Genomic DNA, 27,032 nt, shown 5'->3' with positions numbered 1-27,032 from the left:
TTGAATCAACAGTTAAGCTTAGATAATGTGGTTGTGTTTACTTCTAGTATTTACAGTCACAGTGCTACAAGTATTAATTACACTAGACGCAGAAGTGTGCTAACTGTGGTCCTCCCAATATAAAAATTGTAAAGACGTTCAATACCATTGCTGCCATAAAACAGAATAAGTTTAAAAATAATGATGCTACATCTGTGTCACAATTACCACTATCTACGTATCGACTCTTAAAGGCATCCATGCTGAGCAACTATGGTACAAGGATAGTTTTGCTTAAATCGATGCGTTTGATTGCAGAAGCTCAGCTTCTGATCTATGGAGCTTGCACCCAGGGCTGCTTCTGAGCTTGCTGCTGTCAGTGATCAATATCCTTGTGTTTGAAGGACTGTTGTAATTCCCTGCTAGCAAGGGGGAATTGCAATTGATAACAAATACACAGCTTGGTCTACATTTGACCACAGCTCTGTGCCTTATGAGCCTCTTCATTTGAGTATTATACCAGAAATTCTTTTCACATTTACTTTGTATCTTGTAAAAAAAAGTTAAACGTAAAGTTATTAGAAAAATACGTTAGGAAACCCTCAAAGTGAAAAACTGGTTATTTTTCATTTTTTTGAGGTCAGCTGTTTAGTACAATGCTGTGCAGTGTATCTCGGCTTTGAAACTTGACTGTGCTAGACTGACTATATATTATTAAATTACTTCTTTTTTCTTAAGCATCCTAACTCAGCCCTTGTAGCTGCATATACATTATATGCATTACCAGAATTAATTCATCTGTACCGCATGAAGTACCTAAGTCAAGTGCCGTGACATACCACAGCAGCCTTAGATCAGCTAAAGAGCTTGTCAAGAAGACCAGTATTGCACCAATGCACTATTGTAAATCAAGTAAAGTTAAACATAGTAAGAAGGATTGAAGTTAATGGGATTTAGAAAAGGCAATAACAGAAACCAATAAAGCTTCCTTTTATTTAAAGAACCCAGTACACTGTATGTACTATGTATTCATTGTATATATATATACAGTATGTTCAAAGCAGAAATGATCTGTAATCCTGTGGTTGGATGAATCATAAACAGCCTGTTCCTCATGTTCAGGGCAGTATACAGTATGAGTTTGAACAGATGTGCTTTCCGTGGTGAAGCTCTGCTTGCAGTTTGGGCACTGCTGGCTAGCGACTGTCTTTACCCACAAATACTTGGCAAGAATCAGTTCTCTTTCATATCCATTCTTGACCGTACATTGACATCTGGTTCAGACACTGATGTATTGCTAAGTGGCTGATTAAAGAAGGCTCTGTGGACCACCACGGTAGTACAAATAAAAAACTTTGGACACTGTTTTCATTTTTATTTCCTTAAGCTTTTTTCCCTCTATAGCTTGATGCTATATGCAGAATACGGCATCCCCATAGCAGAATGTATTATGTATTATGCAGTAGTTAATATGACAGAAAAACCTCTTGATGAATTTCAGCAAACACGGAAATTGTCTTTTTTTCAACATTATGCCTGTCTTTGGGCACATTTTATCAAGACTTGTCACAGGCTAAAGCAATATGGCCTGTAATTGTAATTTAGAAGCATTCACAGATTTCCAAATGTAGTCCGGTTTGATGCCACACTTTGTAATAAACAATGTTGAAAAGTATATGCAATAATGACATGTAAACATTCTTTATAAAATGATTGGGGAGCTGAGTCAGTATCTGTTGGATACAATGGGAAAAATAAAGGTTAATTCCATGCTGAAAAGTAGAAAAAAGAAGTGCAGCACTCTAAGAAGGCTCAACAGCCACAACATTGTTTTCTCTCTAATTTTCTACATGGAATTAACCTTTACTTGTTCTTCTTGTATAAACAGCTCCACCTGCTACAGGTTTCACAGAAGTACAACTTGTCTTCAAATCTTTTCTGTTAAAGTATTTAGCCTTAATAAAACAAACCCCTGTTGTTAAAATGTGCTTTTTATATGAAATCATCAGTCATGGATGCTCAAAGCTATATTTTATATATGCATATATATGTACCTGAAGTCTGTTACAAAGTTGCAACTCTAGGGAAATAACAACTGGAAAATTGCATTTTGCCATTTGCCTAAAGCAACTAGGCCAATTCAAGATAGCAGCTTTCAGCATCTCCATACAGCGTGTCATTGAAGTAATGATTGATGGGTTCTGTGTACCGAAATAGAGTTCTGTGGAGAAAATAAATATTTAAGTGTTCAGAAAGATGCCACAGAAGGAAGACATACTCTTTAATCAGAACAGGCAAAAGCGCACATTCAGCTTAAAGTGACTCATCGGTTAATTAAGCAGATGTTGATGAGGGAATGATCTGCTTTAAAACTGCACTGTTTGCAAGTGTAGGTGAATGGTTCATGAAAATATAGAGTTGAGTGTAAGATCATTCACAAATTGCACATGTGTAAAGCTAGTTAAGGGAAATAATCAGAGCTGCTGAGAATTTAATTAGACATAACAGGCGTTGCTTTGCAGGGCACCAGCAAGGATGAGAATCCTTGAAGGAGCTGACAAATAATTTGCAAACAGTGATATTCACGCTTGACAACTAGAGGCAAACAAATTAACCTCTAGTACGCAACACTGCTGCGTCCTGCATGATTTGCCACCAGTCTCCGACCTAGGACAGCAATTATTCCAAACTTCCAAATTGTGAAGACGAGCAGAACTGACACCAATAAACCACACATCACTGTAATCAGATGTAAATGAAAGGTATGCATACCCTACCCAACACCTGAGCCATTAGCAAGATGTGATCAGGCCATACTGCCAAGACTACAAGATGAACACTGCTGCTACTGTAAATTGTTGATAAAATAATTTCAGAACCTACATCATCATCATAATTTCATGATATTTAATGTACAATATAGTGGGTTGTGCTTCAGGGGTTCTCTTGCTTTGAGATTAATTGAAATGCTTGTGTTACTTTAGCAGACCTGTCTTTTCTCATCTTTAAATTTGAGAAGCTACTCTCATAATAATGCAATGTATAAAGAAATTAAAAACTCTCCTGTTTAGTAATTCACGTTGAGAACATATTCTTAGAAAAGCAATCAAATACATGTATTAGTTCTTGAACAAGTGGGTGAGAAATGTATAAGTAAGTTCCAACGTGTTGCCTTTAAATTGCTGTTATGTGAGCATGCCAGTAAAACTATTCAGTGTGTGGCTAAAATTAGGTATTTTAGTGGTTTATAGCAAAGAGTATTCAGATCCTTGTCTGTTAAAAGATGCTACAGTATAAAGTTGATACTGTTACTGGTTCCCACTCCACTACTCCAGTTTTGTTTAATCTGCAGCCATCCAGTCGCATCCGTGTTGAGATCATCTCTCTCAGCCTGAATCCGGACTCGTCTGTGGCCATGGATGACAGCATCCGGAAGCTGTTTGTGGAGTACAGGCTGCTAAACCAGTCTGCGGAGGAGACACCACTGTCGCTGCCCAAACCAGGCAGAGGCCAGAGTATTCACTTCAACTACAGCACCAGTGAGTATTGTGCCATAGAACCCGCTGGGACGGGTTGAGACAGGCCTAATGCTTCTTCCCTGCCACACAGCAGCTTTCCCTCTCCAAGCCCGTCTCCCCTTTCTGTCATTCCATCACTGTCCCACAACGCACATTAACTTAACTGTCAGTTGCAAGTGAACGATGGAAGAAAGGCAGAAAGGCACACCATTCTGGGAACTGTTGTGTCTCAGAACACCACCCCGAGAGTAAAGGGGCACATTCGCAGAAAGCAGTGCAGTGGCCACTGTCACGAGGGCCAGATCTTTTGTGTTAATGGGGCTAGATGCTTGCTATAAGGACAGTGGTATGGAGTGGTGCTTAGGGCTCTAGACTCCATATTGGGGTCCATGGGTTTTAAAACCCAGGAGGGAAACCTCAATTGTACACTTGAGCAAGTCATTGTAAATACTTAGTCCCGTAAATACCCAACTGTATAAATGAGCACTCTCCAGGTTGTCACTTTTAATCAGAATATGTTCTTAATTGACTTATCTGATTAAATAAAGGAGTGATTTTTAAAAGAGTGCCCATTCACAACTTTCATTAGGTAACATTACACTTATGATACAATATTATGTTAAAATAAAGTAAAATATTCAATATACATTGCATTAAAGCTAGTCTGCTTTTGCTGTCCATTTTTCGTTTTCTATAATTTTCTCTTCGAATGTGTTCTCCTTAGCTCTGTGTCCCTCAATCTTGGTTAATGTCATAAGAAAAGACTGTAATCTGATAATGGAAATTAATCCAAGTAGGTGTTTATCAAGTTTTTTTTACTCCTTCTCTCACTTAGGAGGCCCTAATTAGACTCGTCTGCATGGCGCTATTCAGGTTGAACAGAATATTATCTTTAATAAAAATGAGATTTACCTGAACAGCAGCCTAGAGTGAAATTAATAGAGTCATTGGGTTCAACTGTGTATCCACAAGCAATAAAAATCTAAAGCTACATGGAAAACTCATTAATTCAGTTAAATCCATCTGTTATTTGGAAATTTTCACTGTAATATTTTATTCATATTTTTATATAGTGCAACATATTGGTGCTTATTTTAAAATCGTCTTTCTTTTTTACATTCCAGACAGACCACATGAGGTCTGATTATTAATGTACTGACTTCCAAAAATATAGGTATTTTTTATATCAAGCATTATATCTCCAATTTTAGGACCACTTCTAACAGACAAGCAGAATACAGTAACTAAACGAAAGCTCGTCTCACCTCAGATGTGTGCGTAGCTGCTTGTTTTCATTGCTTTCCAATAGTAGACGACAGCACAGACACTAGAGACTATCTCTGTGGTCCTGTACTACAAAAAAAATTCTAAGCAAAAGTTTAATCACAGCCAATATATTGGTTAACACCTCATTATTGATCATTCGAAGTAATGGATGAGGACTCCAGCAGATTTGTAGGTGGTATAGATTTTTGTCTGAAAAGTGCTTATAAGTAAAAATGGTTTTATTTAATGGCTTATTGATCCCCTCCCCCAGCCTGTAGTATTAAGGAAGTAAAACTAAATACATTTAAAAAAACAATTTAATTTGCTGAGTTCTGGGAAGAATTTTGTTTAAGGAAAAACAGCCCATTGTTGCTACAGAGGTTTGACACCAAAATAGTGTCTAGGGAGACTCTGGCAGAATCCTCATGAATTACTTCACAAGAAGAGAATGGAAATAATTGTGATAGTGCTGCATTAAAATTTATCTTCTGCCGAACCACGAATCATCACCGTACCTCAGGGCATTTAGAATCCTGATTGCAGATACCAGTTAACAGATTTTCCCCCTCGATTATTCCTGAATTTTAAGTTACAGTGATACAGTGATAGGTAATGTTTTAAAGCTGTTAAGTATTTTTCACAACGTACATTTGGCAACATCTGAGATCATTTGCATTAGAACTGAAGATCCAAATTGGTTGTGAAGTTGACAGCAAATCAAGTATTGAACTTGTTGGAAGGGTTTTCCTAAAGTAGAAAAGGACAGCCCTAGTGTTGTTTTTTCTTTTATCCTGTGGATGAACTTAGAGTAACACAGTCATTTTTTATTGTTTTTTTTACAAAGGCCCTCCTCTGAACTACTTCAGATGTTTTTCACAGGCCGAGTCACAGTTGTCTGGCCGTCCATTTTCATTGACCAGTTTGTTAATGTCCTCTTCAATCAGCATCTAGGTCACAGTGAGCTAGGGCCTAGCCTGACTGACCATGGGCCCAGGCAGGAAACAGCCAGGACAGGGTGCCAGTCCATCGCAGGGCACACACATGCAGGTTGACTCGCACATGATCGATTCAGTGAGATACACCAGTTAACCTAGACGGCACAACTTTTGGACTGTGGAAAGTAACCATAGGACCTGGAGAAAACCCACGTGGTCACAGAGGAACATGCAGACTCCACACAGAATGGACCCCAGGCCAAAATTAGACCCAAGCACTTAATGCTTTATAGGTCGGAAAGGTGGTACAACATCTCTTCCACTTAAATTTTTGCTTTCTTCACAGTTACACCAATCTGTGTCCTGAATGATGCACTTTTTTAAAAGTGCACATTCTCCGTTTTGTTATACCTACCTCATTTGGACTCACCAGTTGTGTTTGTCAGCTTCAGCACCAACTGGAAGAGAGGCTGAGCCTCCAGCACAGCAAGCCTGCAAGTGCCCAGGAGGCCACTGGGGTTTGCTGAGTTGCAAGAACCCAGAGAGTCTGAGCAGACTAACCCTTGCCTGCCCTTAGCAGCACTCTGTGAGTCACTGCTCAGGAAATCCCAGTTACAGTAGGCTAGTGACCTGACCCAGGGTGGAACCATCTATCACAGAGTTTAGGTGGTTCTGGAATGTGCAATTCTATGCTCTTTGTGTCACTTATCCCAAAGTATTACTTAGAAGAATAATGATTTTTTTTATTGACAAGACATTAAAATAATATATGAGACCCATGCTTTTTAATGCCGTGGCCTTGTAAACTTCACTGCAGATCCCCCAGGAAGCAGCTCTGATTTTCCACCTGTCAACATCAAGATGATCAACTACAAAACAATAATAGCACTTGGACACATTTTTGGGACACAAGTGTGGATGTGTGCCTGCAGAGACGATCATTTGTAAAACATGATTGTGTTTTCTTACTCATGCTAGGTGAAGGGGAGGGGGGGGCAGAAAGGCATTCACTAGTGTTATAGACTGGGCTCTTCCTTCGAGCCATGGCGGGAGTGGTGGATTAAATTACTGGCATTGTCAGAAAGGACAAGCTCCCTGCCATATACTGTCATTATCACTGGCTCCTCGGGCCAAAGGAAGGGCATTAAATCCCCTCAAATACATGACAATAAAGACTGCGGGCCTTTCCAATTGAGACTGCCAGTGTCATTAACAGGAGATGACAGTTATGTGGCATACTCAGCCATTGCCTGTATCTCTTTTGACAGCGTGCACATAAACCTGCCAGCAACAAAGACATCCAATCACATGATCTGTGGATTTAATACCAGGCTTGCTCTTGCTCCCTGCTTCCCTCTCTTTGAGTAAACAACGAAGAGCAGGTAGAGGGGGCAAGGAGTGGAAACAATCACAGCTGCCCTGCTTTTTATACTGCTTTCTAAATGGAATGTAAGAACCTTCTAATGTCACATTGTATCAAGTAACTGGCTGTCTGTTGTCCTGACAGTGATCCATGTGGATATCGAAAATAACAAGCCAAGACGTGAGATCCTGAGGTCGGTGCTCCGGGGAACTGAGCCAGCACTGGAGAGGTAAATATTAGTGGCAAAAAAGAATTAGACATTTTTCCTGTTACCTGTCGGAGCTGTGATAAGAATGCACTCTGCCAGGCAAGACAACTCTTCCCAACAGGATGATGATATGGGTCCTGTTCCCCGACCCTACACTGTACAACCTCTGTCCGCCTGTCAGCCTGTGTTTATGTTCCTCAGAGCTCCTAGCCCTCTGATAGATGGGGAGTATCTACTGTATTGCAGCAGCTGTTATACACTGACTCTGTAGCACAGCACGCCTTACTTCTTGTTCCCAATTATCGCAGTCCAGAAGGTTTTAAGTGTCTTTTAATATTTACTTCTTTAAGTTAGTATGCAGAAAATACAGAAATCCAAGTTTTCTGAATGCAAAAAAAGATATTTGAAAGTCTTGTCTTTTGATAGTCGAGATAGTTATCCTGATTAAAACAAAAGGCACTCCATGTCATAAAAATGATTATAAAGGTAAGAGATTGCCTCTCAACACCTAAACACAACACAGTGTGTCATCATCTTCAGGGCAAGTCAGGAAAAAGGTACAGATTTATGAATTAGAATCCCTTTATTTTCCATTACTCTGACAGAAACCAAAAACAATTTCAGCATATGTAAATTAAGATTTAAAAAATGTGTGGAACGAAATGGTGATAATGGGTTCTTGCCCCTCCTAGAGATGTAGACAGATCCGGTCCAGACCTTAGAGGGCTAAGACACCCATAGTTTATAATAAGATTCTTTGAGAACACAATCTAAAGAGGACCAAGAATAAATGCATTTTTAAAATAATAGTTTTCCTCTTCATTTAATTTCCATACAGAATACATTATTATACCATTGGCATCAGGCACGTCTTTACACACATGTAGAGTGTGATGAAAATACAAGTGCACCCCCTTAAGTTTTTATGGTTTAACATTTTTAGACATATTTGACCTTCACCTAGTCCTGATAGTATATATAACTAACCTCATTTGACAAACGTCCCAAAATTCTGCTGTTATTTTTTAAATAAATTGGCCAAAATTCCTTATCTTTGGGTAAAAATTAATTGTGCAGTCACAACCTAGATATACAGTATATAGACATTTTGTTATTATTATTTTCAGACTTTCATAGGTTAAAAACTGAACTAAAATGTTATTTGTAAGAGTTATGTGCCAACTATAACCAAACATAGTTTAATCTTTACGTAGCCTACAGTAACTGTTATTCTCACATTTCGGTTTTCCTTCTTTGTACTTTATATATATATAATGATAATTGGCCATTAAGTTTGTAGTTGACAACTGTGAAAATGCCACCCAAGAGCACTTTTGCTCCCAGGTATAGACATTTGGCAGAAATAAAGACTGCTGTGAGTTTCATGAGGATATCTTGATGGATCTGTCTTGCAGATAATATTTCCGACTCAGAATTAAAAGGAGATTGTTTCAGCAGTAAAGTGTTTATAGTATTTAGAATTAAACACTGTTGATTTTTAGATTTCACAGGAAAGCAGATCTTAATTCCCATTGAAACGGTGATAGTTTACTTTTTTGTTTTCAGAACAATAATTTGTTTTTGTTGCACCGCAGTGCCTGAGCTTTGATAATTTTTATCAGTATATTTTACATTCAATTATCACTGTTTGAATTCTTTGAGGGTAAAAAAAGACTATGCTAAATTGGATTGCATTCAGCTCCCCGTTTGTTTGACTTCAGTTGATCCTTATCAAGAGTTCAAAGCCGTAGAGCCTACAAGCGTTCAAGGTTTAGAAAGCCTTGCCAAGGCATATCAAAAGAAGAGTGCTTTGCTATAAATTCCTGTCCTTTAGTCCATCCAACTGTCTTGGCCATAGCACAAGCCACTAATGCAAATCAGCCCATACAGATCACTATAATTATACACAAAAAGAAAGGAAGAAAAACAGAGCTTGGATATTGTTTAAAATATGAGGCAGTTTTTGCCCCCTGGGTGAAAATTTTCCTTTATCTGTGTAGTTTTTTTTTTCAAATTTAGACCAGATTTTTTTTTTTCAGTAGTAGTTTTGCAAGAAGAAAATAAAGGCTCGGGCTTGAACATTTATCATTTTTTTTACAACTTGAGATTAATGTATTTCAACAAAAATGGCACTGACGTTTGGATCAAGACTAGGAAGATTTGGCAAGATTGAAATGTTGACTGTGACAGTATAATTGCCCCTCCAGTGAAAAATAAATTAAGCCCTGTTCTTGGAGCATGCTGCAGTAGTTTGTCTCCAGCACTGTTTTTTTTTTTTCATTGTACATGAGCTTCCGTTTTGTCCAGGTCAGCAGGTACATGGCTACTGTACAGAAGGACTAAGGAGCTATTTCCATTTCGTTCTGGCTATACAGAAAACTATTGTAGGGCAGTTGATGTCCCCTGGAGCAAGTTCAGATAAGGCAGGCTCCCAGTATAGCAGCCTAGATGCAATATAAAGCTCTTACGCAAGAGAAGGACCAGAGAATTAATCTGGATAAGAGAAAACGTAGACAACAGGCTGGTGGGCAGTATCAAACTGACTCAGCTAGTATTGGTTCCAGGAGTGTGTTGAGATACGGACTGAGCTGTAACTGTCCTGCTGGGTTCAGTGTCTCCTCTTCATCCTCGACTCACCAGGATCCAGTAACCATTCCCTGTAACTCCTGATAGGCCTTGGATTTTTTTGTTTTGTTTGCCTAATCCTGATTTATTCAATCCGTTCTCTGTACCTCCTGAACAGTTCACCATTCTTATTTCTTTCATTGTGTTGAGCAGAAACTGACAGGGCTGACAGATAGCAGGACCCGTGCACTTCATGGGAGAGAACTGCCAAAGGAAATTCATTAACCTTATTTCATAAATGTAAAACAAACAGTTGTTCTAGACTGTTTTACCAGCAATGAAATGTCCACATCCATGTCATTTCCATAGCTATAAATCAAGGTAAATTGTGTTATTTGCAAGGTACCACGCATGTCTGTAAATGTACAAAAACATGGCCAACAATATACAATGACAAAAAATAAGAAGCAAAAGTGATAAGCAATGAGAAGTCTGTGAATGAAATACCAATTATTAATTAAAGACAAGATGCACAGTAATACTGTAAATTTCAGGTGTTCTACAAAAATGCTGACCACTTTCTGTGCAAGGTCATACCCATTTATATCTAGTGCTACTATGATCATTCCTCATAGATCTTTGTAAAAGTGTGTCATGGTGAATTTCCTCTTTGTTTGCCAGTATAAAGTTCACAGTAGTGAGCGACCCCCCTGAGGAAGAGCAGGATTTGGAGTGCGAAGATGTGGGTGTGGCTTTCCTGAGGATCCGGGACATCCTGGAGCACAGGCGAGACTTCATCGACTGGAGCCTGGACAGTAAGTAACTTCACACACTCGGGACGCTCTAAGACATTCCCCATATTTGTTTCCCAGCAACATTTCCTTGATTTCAAATGCCCAGCCTACCCCAACTTCTGACGGCCATGATGCAAGCTGTGGGCTTGAGAATCAATAGATACGTTACAGCAAGCACTGTTGAACGGAACTGTGGACAGGGACTCGGTTACTGCTGTGAGTCTATGCATGGCCTTCCTTCACTTTGCACAGTGTTGTTTTGTTGCATTAAGCAAGAACTGCCTTTCTTTCACAAGTACTGTAATCAGTTTTCAGATTTGTTTCTCAAAACGGGAAGAAATTAGCCCTTTAAGAGCTCAATCTGTTAAAGCTCCTACAAGTTTAGAGTAGTAATCTCTCCTCTGTGTTCTGAAAGTGTTGTATGGCTTTTAATACAACCACGGGCGGCGCGGTGGCTCTGTGGCTAAGGATCTGCACCTGTGGCTGGAAGGTTGCCGGTTCGTATCCCACAGCCAGCAGAGGAATCCTACTCCGTTGGGCTCCTGAGCAAGGCCCTTAACCCCAACTGCTCCAGGGGCGCTGTATAAATGGCTGACCCTGCACTCTGACCCCAAGCTCCTCTCCCTGTCTGTGTCTCTCATGGAGAGCAAGCTGGGGTATGTGAAAAGATAAATTCCTAATGCAAGAAATTGTATATGGCCAATAAAGTGATCTTATCTTAACAGCACTTACTTTATGCAAGGTAACATCAGCGTTCAAGACACTTTCTGCTACTATAGAGGAGACCTTAGAGTCAGATATAGATTATTAAAGAGAAAATATATTGCTTAGGAGGAGAAGGTGTATGTCATGAACAGTTCTTTAAAATAAATAATAAAACAAGTAGAATATCCTGCTTTGAAAGCCCATCACTTTTGTGTTTATTAATTTAAAAGTATGTTGTGAGTTTTATAATCCGTGTAATAAAAATTCCAACATTGTTCTGAGTGGAGTTTCATGTCTGAAAATTAATGGCATGAAAGAATAGGACTGCATAAAGAATTCACAAGGAAGTAAGAGGAGGTTTTCAGATATATGTAGCACAATGCAGAAACACCAGAAATAGCAAAGGGTTTCTGTGTTTTTACACTTTCTTTAGTAGAAAAATTTGTTTGTTCCCATGTCAAGACTAGAAAAATACGATGCCTCAAACACACTTGAGAGATGTAGAATTTTCCCAGGCTGGCCACATTGTTCAGTGTGATGATAATATGGATTGTTCAGACCTTCCTGTTTGAAAACACTACTGCTTAGTTTATATATAGGTAAATGAAAGCAGTTTAACTGTAACTACTTGGTGTATCCTGTGAACATTCTGTAAGGCCTTGGGAAATGGCTCTCCTACATCGTGTTCATTGTCACAGTGTCACGCGCGTATAGTCCTTTAAACTATCCGTGAAAATACTTCTCTTCTCTTTTATCAGGGCAGCCTCTTGCATTCTGTGCTTGTAGCCACAGAATGGTCTAAAGCTCTCTAGTAATATGTGAACAGGTGCTGGGTCTGGTTGGCAGGTCATTGCCTTCACCTCAGGTTTGGTAACAGTGAAGCACTGACTTTCAAAGCTTTTTGCTTCAGTACGTAATTTGCTTTGTTCTATCATACTACAAACTCTATTTTCCAAATCAATAATGCTGTTATCTCCAACTGGAAATATTTTATTATAATAATAAACTTTATTTTATATAGCGCCTTTAAAGGTGGCTTCTCAAAGCGCTTTACAGGATGACAACAGCAATAAATAAGAATACACAAGATAAAACACAATTACAATATATAGAGGAGACCGTGGATGGTGGTACTAAGAAAAGCAGAGGGGTAAAGAATAGAACCAGTAAAGTAAAGGCTTTTCTGAAGAAGAGGGTTTTGAAGAGGGTTTTGAGTCTGGATTTGAAGTAGTTTAGAGAAGGTGACTCTCTGATATCCTTGGGGAGAGAGTTCCAGAGCTTGGGGGCATAACACGAGAAGGCCCTGTCTTGACGGACTTGGGGGACAGTAAGGAGGGCAGAATTTGAAGAGCGGAGGTTGCGAGGTGGGGAGTAGGGTGATAAAAGTTCAGACAGGTACTGAGGTGCCATAGCCTTATAGGTGAGCACGAGGATTTTAAAGTCTACACGGAATTTGACCGGAAGCCAGTGCAAGGACTCCAGGATAGGAGTAATGTGAACACTTGCACTAGACCTGGTCAGGATTCTGGCTGCTGAGTTTTGGACATACTGCAGTTTGTTCAGAGTAGATTTAGATACCCCAGCATGACTTTTTTAAAAAGAAATCGTAGCGGGTTGTGCTGTGGAACCGTGTTGTGCACACTGACGTGTCCCACTGATGGCGCGTTTGTCTTGCCGTGTTGTTGCAGTTGTGGACGTGCAGGAAGGCAGCGTGGTGATCGGGAGTCTGAAGGTGACACTGGAAGCTCTGGATGCCCTGCAGTCCATCATGGAGGAGCCCTGATGTTCCCACAGCCTGTCCTCTCCCCACACTACGACATTATTTTTATACTTGATGTAACATTTGTAAATCTATTTGTATGTTTTTGTAATTCTGCGCGTCGAAAAAATCACTGTAATTCGTAGCTCCGGTGTAAATACAATAACAACAACAACCACGAAACAATGGAAAATAGTGCCTTTTGTGTCAAGGATTGGATCCACTTGCAGTTGTAGAATTCAGTGTTTATGTAATAATGTTGTGTGAAACTCAGTTAATTTTTTAATAAAATATTTCTTTTCAAAGTGCCAGCTCAGGATTTAAGCCCTGGCATGCACATTCTAAACTGAAGTTTGGGCGTTATCCCTAATCACTCAACTAAATGAAAAGCCTGCTAAGCCTCATTAGGAGTTTTACACTATGACGATTTTATTGGAAGTGCTAGATGAAAATTGCCTGGATTAATGTGTTAATCTACCTCTTTAAAATGCTAATGTCCATTTTATGCACATTAAATCTCAGTATGCATTTTCTTTGATGCATGCAATTTCTATCAATTAAATACAGAGGAGAAAAACAGGCACAGCACAGATTACTTCTCATGCTTCAAGCATGGATTTTGTTGTTGTTTTTTTTGGTTAAAATGCACCCTGAATAGAGAAAAAAAGGCAGTAATACTTAATGCAGAAGAATCCTGTGAAATGAAATATTGGCGATGCTGTCTAAGCTAAATTCCTTTGAAATCTATAAAGTGCATGCACAAAGATTAAAGCATATGACTAAAGGACTGAACAAAAAATTCTTAAAAACTGGTTGGGAGATAAGCAAATCAAATTTAAGATTTGTTTCTATAGCCTGTAAGGTAAGTATACTTACTCATTGAACAGATTTCATGCAAAACCAGCAGTGCTCAATTTATAGTCCTGAAGAGCCATTCAACACAGTGTTGTAGTGTTAGCAACAAAGAGCATAGTAATTTCTTCTATGGTTGGAGGTTAAATATTCCAACAATAGAATCAGCAGGTCTGAGAAATTCTATAATTCAATTTTTTTAAAATATTTTCTCATATTACACTCAGAAAGTGTAGATACATTGTTTTAATTATATTTTTGCACAAAACATATAAAAGTCTTTTTTTAAGTTTTCTGCATACATTTGTATAGGGAGCAGGTGGGAAATAGTTCTATGTGGGATAAATTCTTATTAGAACAATGTATTTTTGTGAACACAGGACAATCCATTTGTGAACACAGGACAATCCACAGGACAATCCATTTTGAGATTTTAGCTGCATACAAGTCAAGAGCATTTATATTTAGTATAAATGTGAGTATGGAACATATAAGATGTTATATATTACATATAAAACTTTTTATTTCTGCTCATAAAGAAGCTTTCGAGTCATGAGAAAAAAACAGTGGTGGTTAGCTTGGAATTCTTCTCCTCAAGTACACAGAGATGACTTTGAGATGCTTTGAAAGACAAGCAGTGACAGCATTTATCTGATCTGAAAATATGGTCTGTTGCACCATAAACTGCTTCCAGACGTTTATACACGGCCACATTATTTAGAGAGAACTGCACACTAAAATGATTCCAATAAAGTCACATCACAGGAAGACTGTGTTTATCACTGAGAGCAGAAATTGATTTATAGAAGGGTATACATTTCTTGTCTGTACTGCTTTTATAGAACTGGATATAGATATACAGATACAGAACGTTTGTGATCCATGGAACACATACATATACTGTATAGTATATACACACATGCAGTTGTTGACAGCCAAAGAATGCTCCACAGCCAAAACGTTTTTCTATTCTTTTCAGCATGGAATAAACCCTTACTTTTTCCTTCACATACAGTGTATATATATATGTCCCACAATCACAACGTGTTATTGCTTTTTTTCTTGCATATGACACACCGCTTTGGGATACAAACCTGAAGAAACTACCAGAACTGTGTTTTTCCATTCTAGTGTTCAGCCTGAAATCAGTCTGTAACATAGATTAGTATACATATCTGCACACAGGTCCATTGAAGTTGTGTTCCCAGTTCAAAACAATAACAAAGCAAAATTCAAATCCTTATATTCTACCTGTGTGGTATAACATGTCTAACCTACATAAGGGCAGAAAATGATCTCCCATTGTTATGTAAATGGTATCATTTGGTTAAAATGGAGCACTGAAACAGACCGACAAACGTAACCTAATAAAAGCAATGGTTCGGAAAGCACTATAGCTGAAACACGCCTTGAGCTTCATCTTGCTTTCAGCCTTTGAAAAAGAAGATGGAAGAGAGCATTGTAAGGACACGAGTGCCGAGAGGGTTTCAGTCAGTGGTGGATGTCAATGTACCCATTATCAGCCCCTTCTTCTTCGTCACTCCTCTTTGTTCAAAGTGATCTGGTCCATTTTCACTATTTGCAAACATTTCCTGTCCCTTCATAAGCATATGTAAAGCATTCAGTGGGATGAGTAATTTATTAAAATCTACCTAATTTTCCGTGATATATTAAATCTCTGCTTCAGTAATCATAGCCCATTTCATTTAGCGAATTAGGCACCCACTACTTTGTGTGATTAAAGCCCTGGAAAATGAGGCCTGTGCTCATATTAGTGAACATTCAAAGCCTGCTAATGGTGTGGCGATGGAATAGATTATGAGACAATTCATTACAGTTCAACGGGGGAAAAAAAAAAGCCTTCCATAATGCAAAAAATGCAAGCATGAATATCTGCATATAGTCTGAACCATCTGTGCTCTAATGGCTTCAATAATGGCTGACCATCTTCAGCAGGCTTTGAAATGACATCCATGCAATATTAATTTGTTGATGTACAGTGTGAAGCTGTTGGAATAATTGTGCCCACGCTCAGCATGGGAGCAGGCCACAAATGCCGTGAAGAAATGACACTGAAGACTCGGTCCCTGGGGGAGATCTGCAGCACCCTAACTCCAGAGATCGCTAATCCTCATAACTAAAACATTCCCCCTGCAACTTCTCTGCAAAAACCGCAGACATCTGCACAGTCTACCGCACCATCCCCAGTCAACAGCCACATGTCTGATGTCACTTGGGCCGCCTCTTATCTCATTCTTTTGGATCCCTTCTCCAGCTTTCTTTGGCTGTGCTTTGCTAAATCATCATTAGGAACTATCAACTATTATGGTAATTCAAACCAGTCTGGATCATCAGCAAGATTAATTGGGGCAGCCTAGGACAAATGGCATTGTGGTGCATCTTTCCAAACCAGACGTGTTCCTTTTAGTGCTTCCTCTGTCCCAGCAAGCATACACTCTGCATGTGAAGTCAAGTCAGCGCTGGGGTCAGGATGACTACACCCCTTGAGTGACAAATGACTCTCTGCCTGCTTTCACTCACGAAACTCGTCGGTTGCCTCCTCCACAACAGAAACCAAAACAAATGGTGAAAAAATAATAACAACAACAGCACAATCTTTCACTGCCGGCCAAACCTCCTAAAAGCACTGCCTTTATATTGTCCAAAAACACAGTTTCTTCAAACGGGGCAACTGTTTCGTGTTTAAAGAAAATTAGCAGCCCCAGAGTTTGAGGTTGAGCCTGACACATGCGCTCTTTGTGCTTTCTAATTATGTCATTTTAGATCCCAGTCACTGCAAATAAGGACCAAGATGTCCACAAACCAGCGCAAGACAGTAAGGGACCACATGCCCCCAAGGAATTGTTTGACAAACACTCTTGGACACTGCCAAGCTAATGTGGTTATCTGATAACTGTCTGCTGTTAAGCGGCTCCTAGAGGCTCCGACACTCTTTTCGATCGACTTAAACACGTCCTGTCAGTAGATCACGCGCACTCAACAGCTAACCCGCATGCCGCAGAGAGCTGGGGCGGTGTGCGCTCCAAGGACTGAGGGATTTCATTCAAACATGCAGTCCCAGTTCCTCTGCTGTTCCAGCAGTTGCTAGACTTCAGCAAAGCTGATCCCACGCTCACGTTCATCTCCTACCTGGTCACTCGTACTGACAGATTTGTCGCTCCCGTGAAGTTTAGATGTCCCGACCCTGGTTAATACAAGAAGAGCAGAAGAACTACAGCTTATTTGAAAATGTAGTCTACATAATTAAAAATTCAATATTCCAATTTGTGAAGCTTACAAGCCATAGGTTCGAATGCAAGGCACTTAAAAGTGCAAACACTGCCCAGTGCCTTGTGGTCTACTGAAGATGTCCCTAGTGATTGCGGTGGGTGAGGGGAGGGTGCATGGAATGGATTGTTAGCTTAAATGCACCTGTGCTTTTCGCCACAAACACCTCGTCCTCCACAGAGCTGAGCCGTAAGCAGCATAAAGAAAAAAATCCTTGTATTGACCGGATGTTGCGTGAGAGCAGCCCCACTGCATAGGTGGAGAGAAGAGAAACTGCTTCACCAATTGAATAAAGAGGGCTAGACTGTACAAGCCCAGGACAGGCAGGTTAACTACTGTTTTACAAAGTGCCATGTGATCCTTAATGACAGAATCATCAGGGTCTTGGTTAATGTCTCACCAGAAGGATGGCACCTCCTAAAGCACAGTGTCCCGGGCACTATAGTGGGGCATTAGTCTTGGAAGTTCTGACCCAGAGGGAAAAGAGCACCTCCTGGTACACTACTCTCAATAGCCTGGTGTTTCACTGCAGTATGGTCTAAGTGCATTTAAAATAAAAAACAGGGGGCACTTCTTTACCCAGAGGTTGTAGGAATGTGGGACACACTACCCAGCTATACTGTTGAAGCCGATACCCTTTGGCCCCTACAAGAAACAGCTGCATCAGTTAACGATGACCTTCTAAACAGGCTAGCCGGGCCAAATGCCCTCCTCTCTTTTGTAACAGTTCTTATGTCCTTGTAAGACCACCTATCTTGCTCTGAAGGGTGAAGCACTAGACACTGTAACTCCTAACAGCTGCTTCATCCCAGCTCTGCACCAGCGACACCACCGGCACTGCTTGGGGCATGCTACTATTACTGTTGTGCCACTGTTGATATATTTTATCATTCGTTGGGCTGCTCTGCTGTTGAACTGCATTCAAATTAAAACAAGGACTCCCCTCTGCAGAAGGGAAAAACGACATTAACCAGATCATGATTTTATTAGCTATGTTTTTAGTTGTCACCACAAACATGGAAACACAGAAAAAGAAAAAAAAAGCCATTAGTTCACTGGCATGTCACATGACCTAAGACCACAACGCGCAATTCCCCAACCCTTCTGGTAAAGGAGCATAAATTCCAGCAGAACGTTGACATCGGTGGCCGTGCCAATATGAAACGAGGCTCTACATCTGTTCAGACAACGGTCCTCTTAAAATTTTTGTGGATTTGGAAAATAAGATTCTTAGTCAAACTGGCACCCCTATTAAATGCAAAATGATTTCCGTATGCATTAGACAGCAAAATTCGAGTGGCGTCTTTGATAATGGGCAAGCAATAAAAGAACACAGAAACAGGAATCTGAACCTTATCTCCAGGCTGCCAAAACGATAAAGTAAATCCTTCTTAACGCAACCCTGCCCCATTCTCTCTCTCCCGCCCCAACCCCACACTCTGCATTTATTCATTTTCAGACTGAGCAGGAACGTGATTAATATTCCATGCCACACACTTCATCATCGGGGCTACTTTAATTCGTATTTGCAAACCCAAAAGATGCATCTCCGTAATCTTAATAAAGTGCTAAATTATAAATAGGTAAAGAGGTTTGTGGGTTATTCAGTCGTGGGAGTGAACCATCAGATGAAGTTTTAGAAGAGAAACCTTTGCTGCCAACTTTACAGTTAGAATCTTTCATAAAGCATTCCCGCTGTTAATTAATGAATTAATGCCTTTTAGTACCTTCCAGTTGTTGTTAGCATTAAAGCTTAAGGCACCCACAGCATCTAAATTGGACTTTGTGTTTACCTTTCTACAGATTTCCTCACAGTGTTTGTGATGTTAGGGTGTTGCTTATTTTCATAAAAACAAATTACAGAAGACACACATGAATGGTAAATGAGCAGGGGAGAAAACAGACGATTCCATTAAACTGAGGATTTGAATGAAGATTGCACAGATTGTGTCTCTAAATTAATTATTCAAAACAGCGCTCCTTTCTCTGTTGACCTCTTTCAAGAAGCACAAATGATTAAAGAGGCTATCAGCACACCCCCTTCCATGGGTATTGGGTGAACTTGCTCTTCTCAAGAGATACTGGAGGTGTCTGAACTCTTTTGATCTGGACCTGTGTGGGAGTGAATGTAACCTTAATTTTTCTCAATTTATAACGAATAGCCAAAATCATCTGCTTCTCATTTTCTGCTATCTAGTGATCTAATAGCTGCATTTATTGTTCTGTGTTTTTACTGTAGATCAGCAATGTTGGTTCAGCCTGCACTGACGTGCTAATTTAGCAGGGCATGGAATGAAAATAAACTTTCCAGACTTTCCGAAGGTGAAGGAGAGGAGAATATCAATGGCACACAAGCAAAGCACTAAGGGGTGGAGCAGTGGCACTGTGGCTAAGGATCTGTGCCTGTGGCTGGAAGGTTACCGGTTCAAATCTTCAGGCTGGCAGAGGAATCCTACTCTGTTGGGCCCCTGAGCAAGTCCCTTAACCCCAACTGCTCCAGGGGTGCTGTATAAAAACTATGCTCTGACCCCAAGCTTCTCTCTCCTGTCTGTGTGCCTGCATCTCTCATGGAGAGCAAGCTGGGGTATGTGAAACAATGAATTTCTAATGCAAGAAATTGTATATGGCTAATAAAGTGATCTTATCTTCTCTAAGTTGATCTGTTAATGCCCATGTATCTCCTGCTCTCCTGATGCTATTTTTCAGACTTTGTATACCCCGACAGACAGAATGTCTTACTCTAAATGTCTTTGCTTCCAAATGTAGCAACGTCAAGAGAAAGAGTCATGCAGAAGGAGCACAGTAAAAGATGAATGTCAGGAATGGAGAGATGAGAGGACATACAGTATTGGAAAAGCTACTTGCCTACAGCCCAGTTGATCTCCATATCCTCCACTCCTCTCAGTACAAATAGCATTTAATTCATGCTATTGACAGGCTGCGTCTCAGCCAAAGGGAATGTGTTGGGACAAGTGAAATTGCTTCTCAACAGCTCCAGTTTACAGTTCTGGCAAAGGAAAAAAAACAGTGTATATCAACAATCAGTTTGTTTTGCACAGATAGAAGGGTGTGCACTTTTCCAAAATTGAAACTAAGATTTCTCCTGTTAATCAAACGTTTATCTCCAGCCTTTGTCTAACGTGTTGCGGTGGCCTTTGTCCATCAGTGACACCTCAGATTAGATTCTCGAAAAGCTGTGTGTGTCTCTCACAGATCTTTCATTTCTACTGAAAGCTTCCTAGTGCCTGTTCTCTGGGAAGAGGGTGCCAGATAAAGTCTGCATTCATAAAGCCTTAGGTTGATTATCCATGCTTTTCCTGACAGAACAGTCCCCGGATTCCAGTCCTGCTATTTTGCTTTAACCTTTGGAATCAAGCAGGAAAATGAGAATTAAGTCAATTCATTTTTATTTTACTTTTTAAATCTATAACTGTTCCCACACACACCCAGTGGAAGAAGTGCACACTGTGGGAAGCTAATTCAGCCACCACAGCCAGCTGAAGCAGAACTTAATTAAATAGCATTTTCACCCATAAATCTCCTGATTTTTAGGGGTGTTAAAATACTTTTCATCAAAATTCAAAAGTAGCTATTAACTACTACTATAAGTAGTTTTTGTTTTTCTATCTCTGTGCAGCTTTTAAATCTGTTTTACTTGCACACTATGTATAATGTAAAGATTCTGTATGTTTTAGTCCTTTTTCAGTTTATTACTTTTAATAAACATTTAAAGGCAGACCTGGTATTGTGTTACTGTGCCATGCTAGCTTTCCAAGCCCTCACACTTTTATTTCGCTTTATGGTTAAGTGCTCACTCACGCAAATCATGGTCATTCCTGCCAAAGTTTTAGTCACAGCGGCTGTTCGGGCACATCGTAAAGTCTACCCCCTTTGTCTAGCTGTTAAAAGTAAAGTTGTCATAAATGAGTTGGAAAACACTCTAAGAAAAGTAGGCCTGCGTTCTTCCCATAACCCTGTAAGTCCCATTTAGACCAAGCTAGAGGTTCCAGGATAGGAAGTCTCCCATTAACAGAAATGCACACGCACATTACATATCACATATCTCACCTTTTAAATTGATCTGAGAACTAGTTTTTCCTTGAATAACCTATATTCTCATCAGTTCTGTCCTACTGCTGAAAATGCAGATTGAAAACATTATTAATGTTTTGCTGTTGTAGTTTCATTTGAAAAACAGCTTAAGAACCGTATTGGGTTCTGTATGCAATTAATTCACAGCCCTGAACAGTGTGTCTCTCAGGGAAGACATCACCTATCCTTCACACACTGTATTACCTCTCTGGGAGGCATAGCTATTATCACAGGCGCTCGGAATGAAATTGTGATCATCATAACTCTGGTGTTTATTTTTCAGGTTTTGAATAAGCAAGCACTTTACTGTGTTGGGCAGCAACACAATAGTGATGCTGAAGGGAAACGTTTGCACATGCAGTCTCTCCAGTCAAGTGGAGGAAGTCTGCCTCCAGCTGGGGAATGCAGGAAAAGCAGAAGAACATGGCTTTTGTCCGAGGTGCACCCTTGACACAGCTAGAGAGGGAATACAACAAATAACCTTTGCTCGTGTTTTCTCACTTGTGGTTTTAAATTGTCCCTGCCCAGTACTGCTTTCAGGTTTTAATATTTTCTCTGTTTTCCCTTTGGAGAATTTCATTTCACTGTAGATAGGCTCAATCTCACACAGCATCACCAACAGAACTATTAAGCACCTTCGAACTACCAGCCTCTGCGTCTAACTTCTGAGTCTGTGCCAGCTCTCCTCCAACGCCCTCCTCACAAAAACCCCACGGAAAAGCTGAAAATCAAGCTCCTGCTGTTCACATTGTTTGGCTTAAAAAATCACAGCGATTTTAATGTTTAAAAAAGCACTTTGTAGGTTGCAGAAGGACCATTTTGGGTACTGCTAAATTTTTCCCACCCGTCTTCACTAATCACTTGTTTCTCTGGTGCGACTGTAAGGAGGCCTGAGTGCCCAGTAATCTGCTCTCTTGAGATCTGTTTTGAGATGAGTGCTCAAAAGGTTGCAGTTTAAGATGAAATTTGCTCCATTTTGCACATTTTAAAACTCTTAATTTTAGCACTCTGTTTTCATCCAGAGCTATTTTGCCACACACGCTTCAGCAGTGTGGAGGTGTTTATATAAATACTGTAGGTTATTACACAACTGAGCTCTCTTCCTGGGCAGCTGCACAGACAGGGTGATGTTTCCAATCTTTGATGATGAGTGAAAGACACACTCAGGTCTGTGAGAATGACATGTCAGATGTATGAAGTGCCCGTTCTTTCTGCCCTTTCTGGTAAGAGTTCTGACTTTTGAGGGTGGAAAAAAAAAGAAAAGGAATATTCAGCCTGCGGTAAGTGTCTAGTTTAATTTAATTCAATAATCCCGATAAATGAAATAAATCCCTTTTGGGATCCTCATTTACTTGGTTAGCGAGATAATGTGAAATGAGGTTCACAGAGAAAAATTAGGACATTATGGTTGATTGAGCTCTTACAAAGAGGGAAAAATATTAATACTCAGATACACTTTATATTTATGATTTTACTTTAATGAATGAATGCATCCAAGCGGAAAACAATCAGAAGGAAAGAAAAAAAGATTTCAATGAGTTTGAATAAATTGGTTGTAAGGAAGAGCAGTTTGAGTTGAGCGGCTTTGAGCTGGTTTCTGCAGTGTGAAACGTCCTGCCTTTAAAGACTGCGGACTGCAAATCAGACAAAAAGGACACAAGACTTTCTACACGGGCAGTGACAAAGGCAGGCAAGCTCAACTGTGTTGCCAGCAGTAGCTCCTTCCTATTTTTCTATTCAATTGTTTCGTGAACAAGAAGAGCCTGGTGTTGTAGGTCTTAGGTCGTGGTGAATAAGATTCTGAGGCTGATCAGGGAGGACAGCCAATCTGTCCCAACTCTAAAAAAAAACACTTCCTATCCTCTTCACCCCACTGATGATTTTATCATTATAAGCGGTTCGTGTGCATCTTTTTTCCAGCTTTTACATCAGTAGGATTTAGTAAACCTGTGCAAACTGATTATATTACAGTTATATATTTGATCAATGTTAACAGAATCATTTTCTTCAGTACACAATCACATCGTAGTTGTCAATCACAGTGTTTCAGCTGTAATAGTTTCATTGCTTTTCTGCAATCACGTTAATTTGTAACACATCTGATCGTAACATAGCTCAGCTCTTATTTGTACATTTCATTGCTCCGGGGGGTATGGAGATGTACAGTTTCATATTGTATACATCAGTGCACACATGCAATTACACCCCCGTCATGATCTACAAATACAGATCAGCTTGTAAAGAGCATGGAGGAGCTGCGTCAACACAACCATGTGCCCCCATATTGCCGTAAAAATGCTCAAAGAGCACGAGTTACTGGGAAGACTGTTCTTAAGGGATGAAAAGGTCTCAGCAGGAAATAAAAAATAAAATGAGAATGGAAGGGGTGGGGGGGGAGGGGTTCATTAGAGTACTGCATCCTTTCAGTGTGAATTTAGCCTTAAAAAGATTCACATCTGATCATTCTTGCCCTATGCTGTTCCCTATAACTATAATAAAAACATAAAACCACACAAAAGTATATTACGCTTTGCAGTCTAATACTGTACTTCATAGTAAACAGATGTCTATACGTTAATGTACAGTGCACACTACACATGTCAGTTTATGTCCATCCTAGCTATTATATGTTTCTTACACAGATACTTTTACCGCGGGAGATCAAGACCTACACATTTTCATAATTATGCCATTTCCTTACCGTCCTAACTGGGCTCCTGAGTAGTGTTCTGATTCGTACAGCAACAATATCTTACTGCAGATGCAACCAGCGAGAGAATGGTGAACAGCCTTCTCTGCTTTACAAACTGTCCTATGTTCTTAAGGTTGCAAAATACAGTTTGAGACAATTACATTTAGTGATTTTTTATTGAATAGTGACATTAAATCGACAAGCCCGTCTGCTGAGGAAGGAAACTGCTTGGGAGCTTTGCCCAACAGATGCAGTGGGCTCTCCTCTGGCACCACATCTATCTCAAAGTACTGCTCAGAGTTAACAGGAAAACATGCAGCTTTTGTCTCAGGGCTTGTTTTCCATACAAAGGGGGGAAAAAGCATTCCCACATCTGGAAATGTGACACAGTGATGCTCAGTGATTAGAAAGGTCCATTCGCTTGCTCTGTAATTGCAGCGATCAATGGGTGACACACTGTCCAGCGTGGTCAGTCAGAAACTGACGTCCCCCACCAGAGACAGGACCCCTCTGTTTGACAGCAGCCCAGTCTTCACACTCACCACACTCCACACCTCTGGGTCAACCCATGTCCTCGCACGATATCTGTATGACAAAATCTCGAAACAGGAGGAAGAGGAAGAAGTAACAATTTGCGCACAGTTTCAGAAACAAACTTTTTAAAAAAAACTAAACTAGTGGGAACCTGAAATGAAAAAATGATTCTGTAATAAGACAGAAGCGATATAGCTTCAGTCTGGATAGATATATCCTTAATAAAACATTCCTTATCTCTGTTTTCCTAAAGTTATAATAAGTAAAAAGAGCATACCAGGCAAGGGCTTTTAATTTGATGTGCTGGTCCTAAAAATGTTTAAATCCTAAAACAATTCTTGAAGCCTTAACAGAGTGCGTAATCGCACAGAGTGGAGTTAGAGTGACCTCTAATGTCTGACACTAAGCACTACATACAATAATGTTTTCTTTAGGGAGTCCATGAATTGACTCTGTCTTTTCTCCAGCTGTAAAATTGACCACAGATGCCACTGTCAGTCTGACTTTCCCCGTTTCCTGCTGTCTGACAGTTACTGCTATTTGGTGCGGTTTAGGCGCCTGTTGCTGCCAGTTGATTCCTTGCTCTGTGTGCGTGTTTTGGGGGAAGAGGTTCAAGGGACTTCAAGACTGGAATGAGGCAACTTTTACTGAACCCTTTGCACCACAAATGGCTTGAAACATGGGGAGGGGGGAATTGTTCAACTGATCCAATTAAGGACATAACCAGCGCAATGAATCGTGACAAGGGCATCTGCTGAGCAAATAGATTAATTGAGAGGTCAGATAGGATGAAAAGCAGAGAAACCTGAAGCTCACCTGAGCCAGACTGGTTGGCTCCCAACGGACAGTCTGTGTGTCCCAGGGACTGGAGGCTGGTGTTGGGAGTTTAATCATGTGGGTAGAATGTGAATCTGGCTTTTTAAAGATAAAAATAAGACAAAATCAGCAACTATGAATAAAGGTGTTCAGCAAAGTCTGCCTGGGTTTATCAGAAGGTGAATGGCTCTTAGATGGGCATGCATTGTAGTATTACTATTATTATCCTTATCATGGGATATCATACACTCTGGTGCTGACGCCATTACATCAATAGCTTTCAACCATGCATTATTGAATTGGAGTTCCTGGGACATCTGTTATACATGCTCTCAGAGGTAATCAGACTAATGGGCTTTAAACTTAGAAAAATACGTCTATAAATAAATAAGTAAAAAAAATACTCCCGCTCGTCTCCTAATCAATTGCCAGAAATGCATCTGTTAATGAAGTCTTGTTAAACTCGGAGATATACAGCAGGTGAAGATTAATGTGCATTGGGAAAGCAGTGGCAGACAGAGGAGCAGCAGACTCACCAGGTCAGTGGCTCAGGAAGAAGGGATAACATGTCCTGGACAGTGTAGAGAGAGGATACAAGCTGACCTGGTCAGCACAGACACACAGGGGGCGAGTGAGCAGGCGAGGTGCCCTTTTCAGCACAGACACACATACAAAAATCCACATCACACTCCCTGAATGGGTATGGAAGATATTTAAGGGTCATACTTTACACATTTCAATGGCATTACCAATTTCATTGTACCACTTCTGACAAAAACATCACAGTGCATTAAAAAAAATGATTAGTATTAGTGATAATTATTATTAGTACGCGACCTTAACACAGCTCACTGCCAAAGGTCTTAAAATATTTTAAAACAACCGAGGCCTGTGAGAAGTTATATTGTAAAACAAAACTGCAAAACAAAGTGTGTGGAACAAGATTTTGGACAAAGTAAAAATACTGTAGTCATAAAAAATGACTGTGAGAGGTGATATTTTAAGAGAGTAATTAAGCGTGGTTGTGCTGCTCTAGCAGCTCATAAAGAAATGTTCTGGAGACAGAAAAGGAAGACAGATTCTGTATTTCACTGTTTTATTGATGTGGGACTTTGAAACAAGAGAAACTGAAAAATACAGTATTAACTCTGATGGGGATTTCCTACACCTGAAAGAAGGCTCACATTCTTCTAAAAATTAAGAATAAATAGAGTGGGTACCTGCTTCCTTTTTTAAAGTTTACTCATGGATTGTCTTTATTAACTCAATGCATTTTGACATACAAGCCCCTCTCTGAATTCTGTTAAAACACCTCCATTCTTCACTGCCAGGACAGGGGGTTAGAAACGAGGTCTTAAGTGTATGAGCCATCCATTCACACTGTGCAGACCAGCCGAAACAGAGCTCGCTGGTTGAAAATGACAAACCAGGCTCTCTTTTCTGATCATTACTCCTGCCAAGCAATATTCATAAATTTAATTTCAAATCAGTTTCCTTTTATTAGTTTCTATGTTATTAAATGAGATTGCTTCATCTTAATATATTTCAAGGCTTGAAATGTAGCTCTAAGCTGTTATTCAAATCAAATAACATGCCCCTCACTTGTGCACGGCACTAATAAATGCCAGCTTGTGATACATTTGCAGACAACAGTCACATATATTAC

At 39.9% G+C, this 27,032-nt stretch overlaps 1 protein-coding gene across 2 annotated transcripts in view; it reads left to right on the top strand.

The window, feature by feature from the left end:
• Positions 1 to 13,847, top strand: part of rpgrip1l (RPGRIP1 like) — a 62,962-nt gene extending 49,115 nt beyond the window's left edge. For both annotated transcript variants that reach the window (XM_015368670.2, XM_069181258.1), the window contains 4 exons: positions 3,332 to 3,518; positions 7,206 to 7,290; positions 10,516 to 10,649; positions 13,022 to 13,847. In XM_015368670.2, the coding sequence (XP_015224156.2) occupies positions 3,332 to 3,518; positions 7,206 to 7,290; positions 10,516 to 10,649; positions 13,022 to 13,116 (501 nt within the window). In that variant the 3' untranslated portion in view covers positions 13,117 to 13,847. The remainder of the gene's footprint in view (positions 1 to 3,331; positions 3,519 to 7,205; positions 7,291 to 10,515; positions 10,650 to 13,021) is intronic.
• The last annotated feature ends 13,185 nt before the right edge of the window (positions 13,848 to 27,032 follow it).

This window comes from Lepisosteus oculatus, chromosome 20 (genome assembly GCF_040954835.1).
Source record: "Lepisosteus oculatus isolate fLepOcu1 chromosome 20, fLepOcu1.hap2, whole genome shotgun sequence".
Classification (NCBI taxonomy): Eukaryota; Metazoa; Chordata; class Actinopteri; order Semionotiformes; family Lepisosteidae; genus Lepisosteus; species Lepisosteus oculatus.
This window is presented reverse-complemented; position numbering and strand designations above follow the sequence as displayed.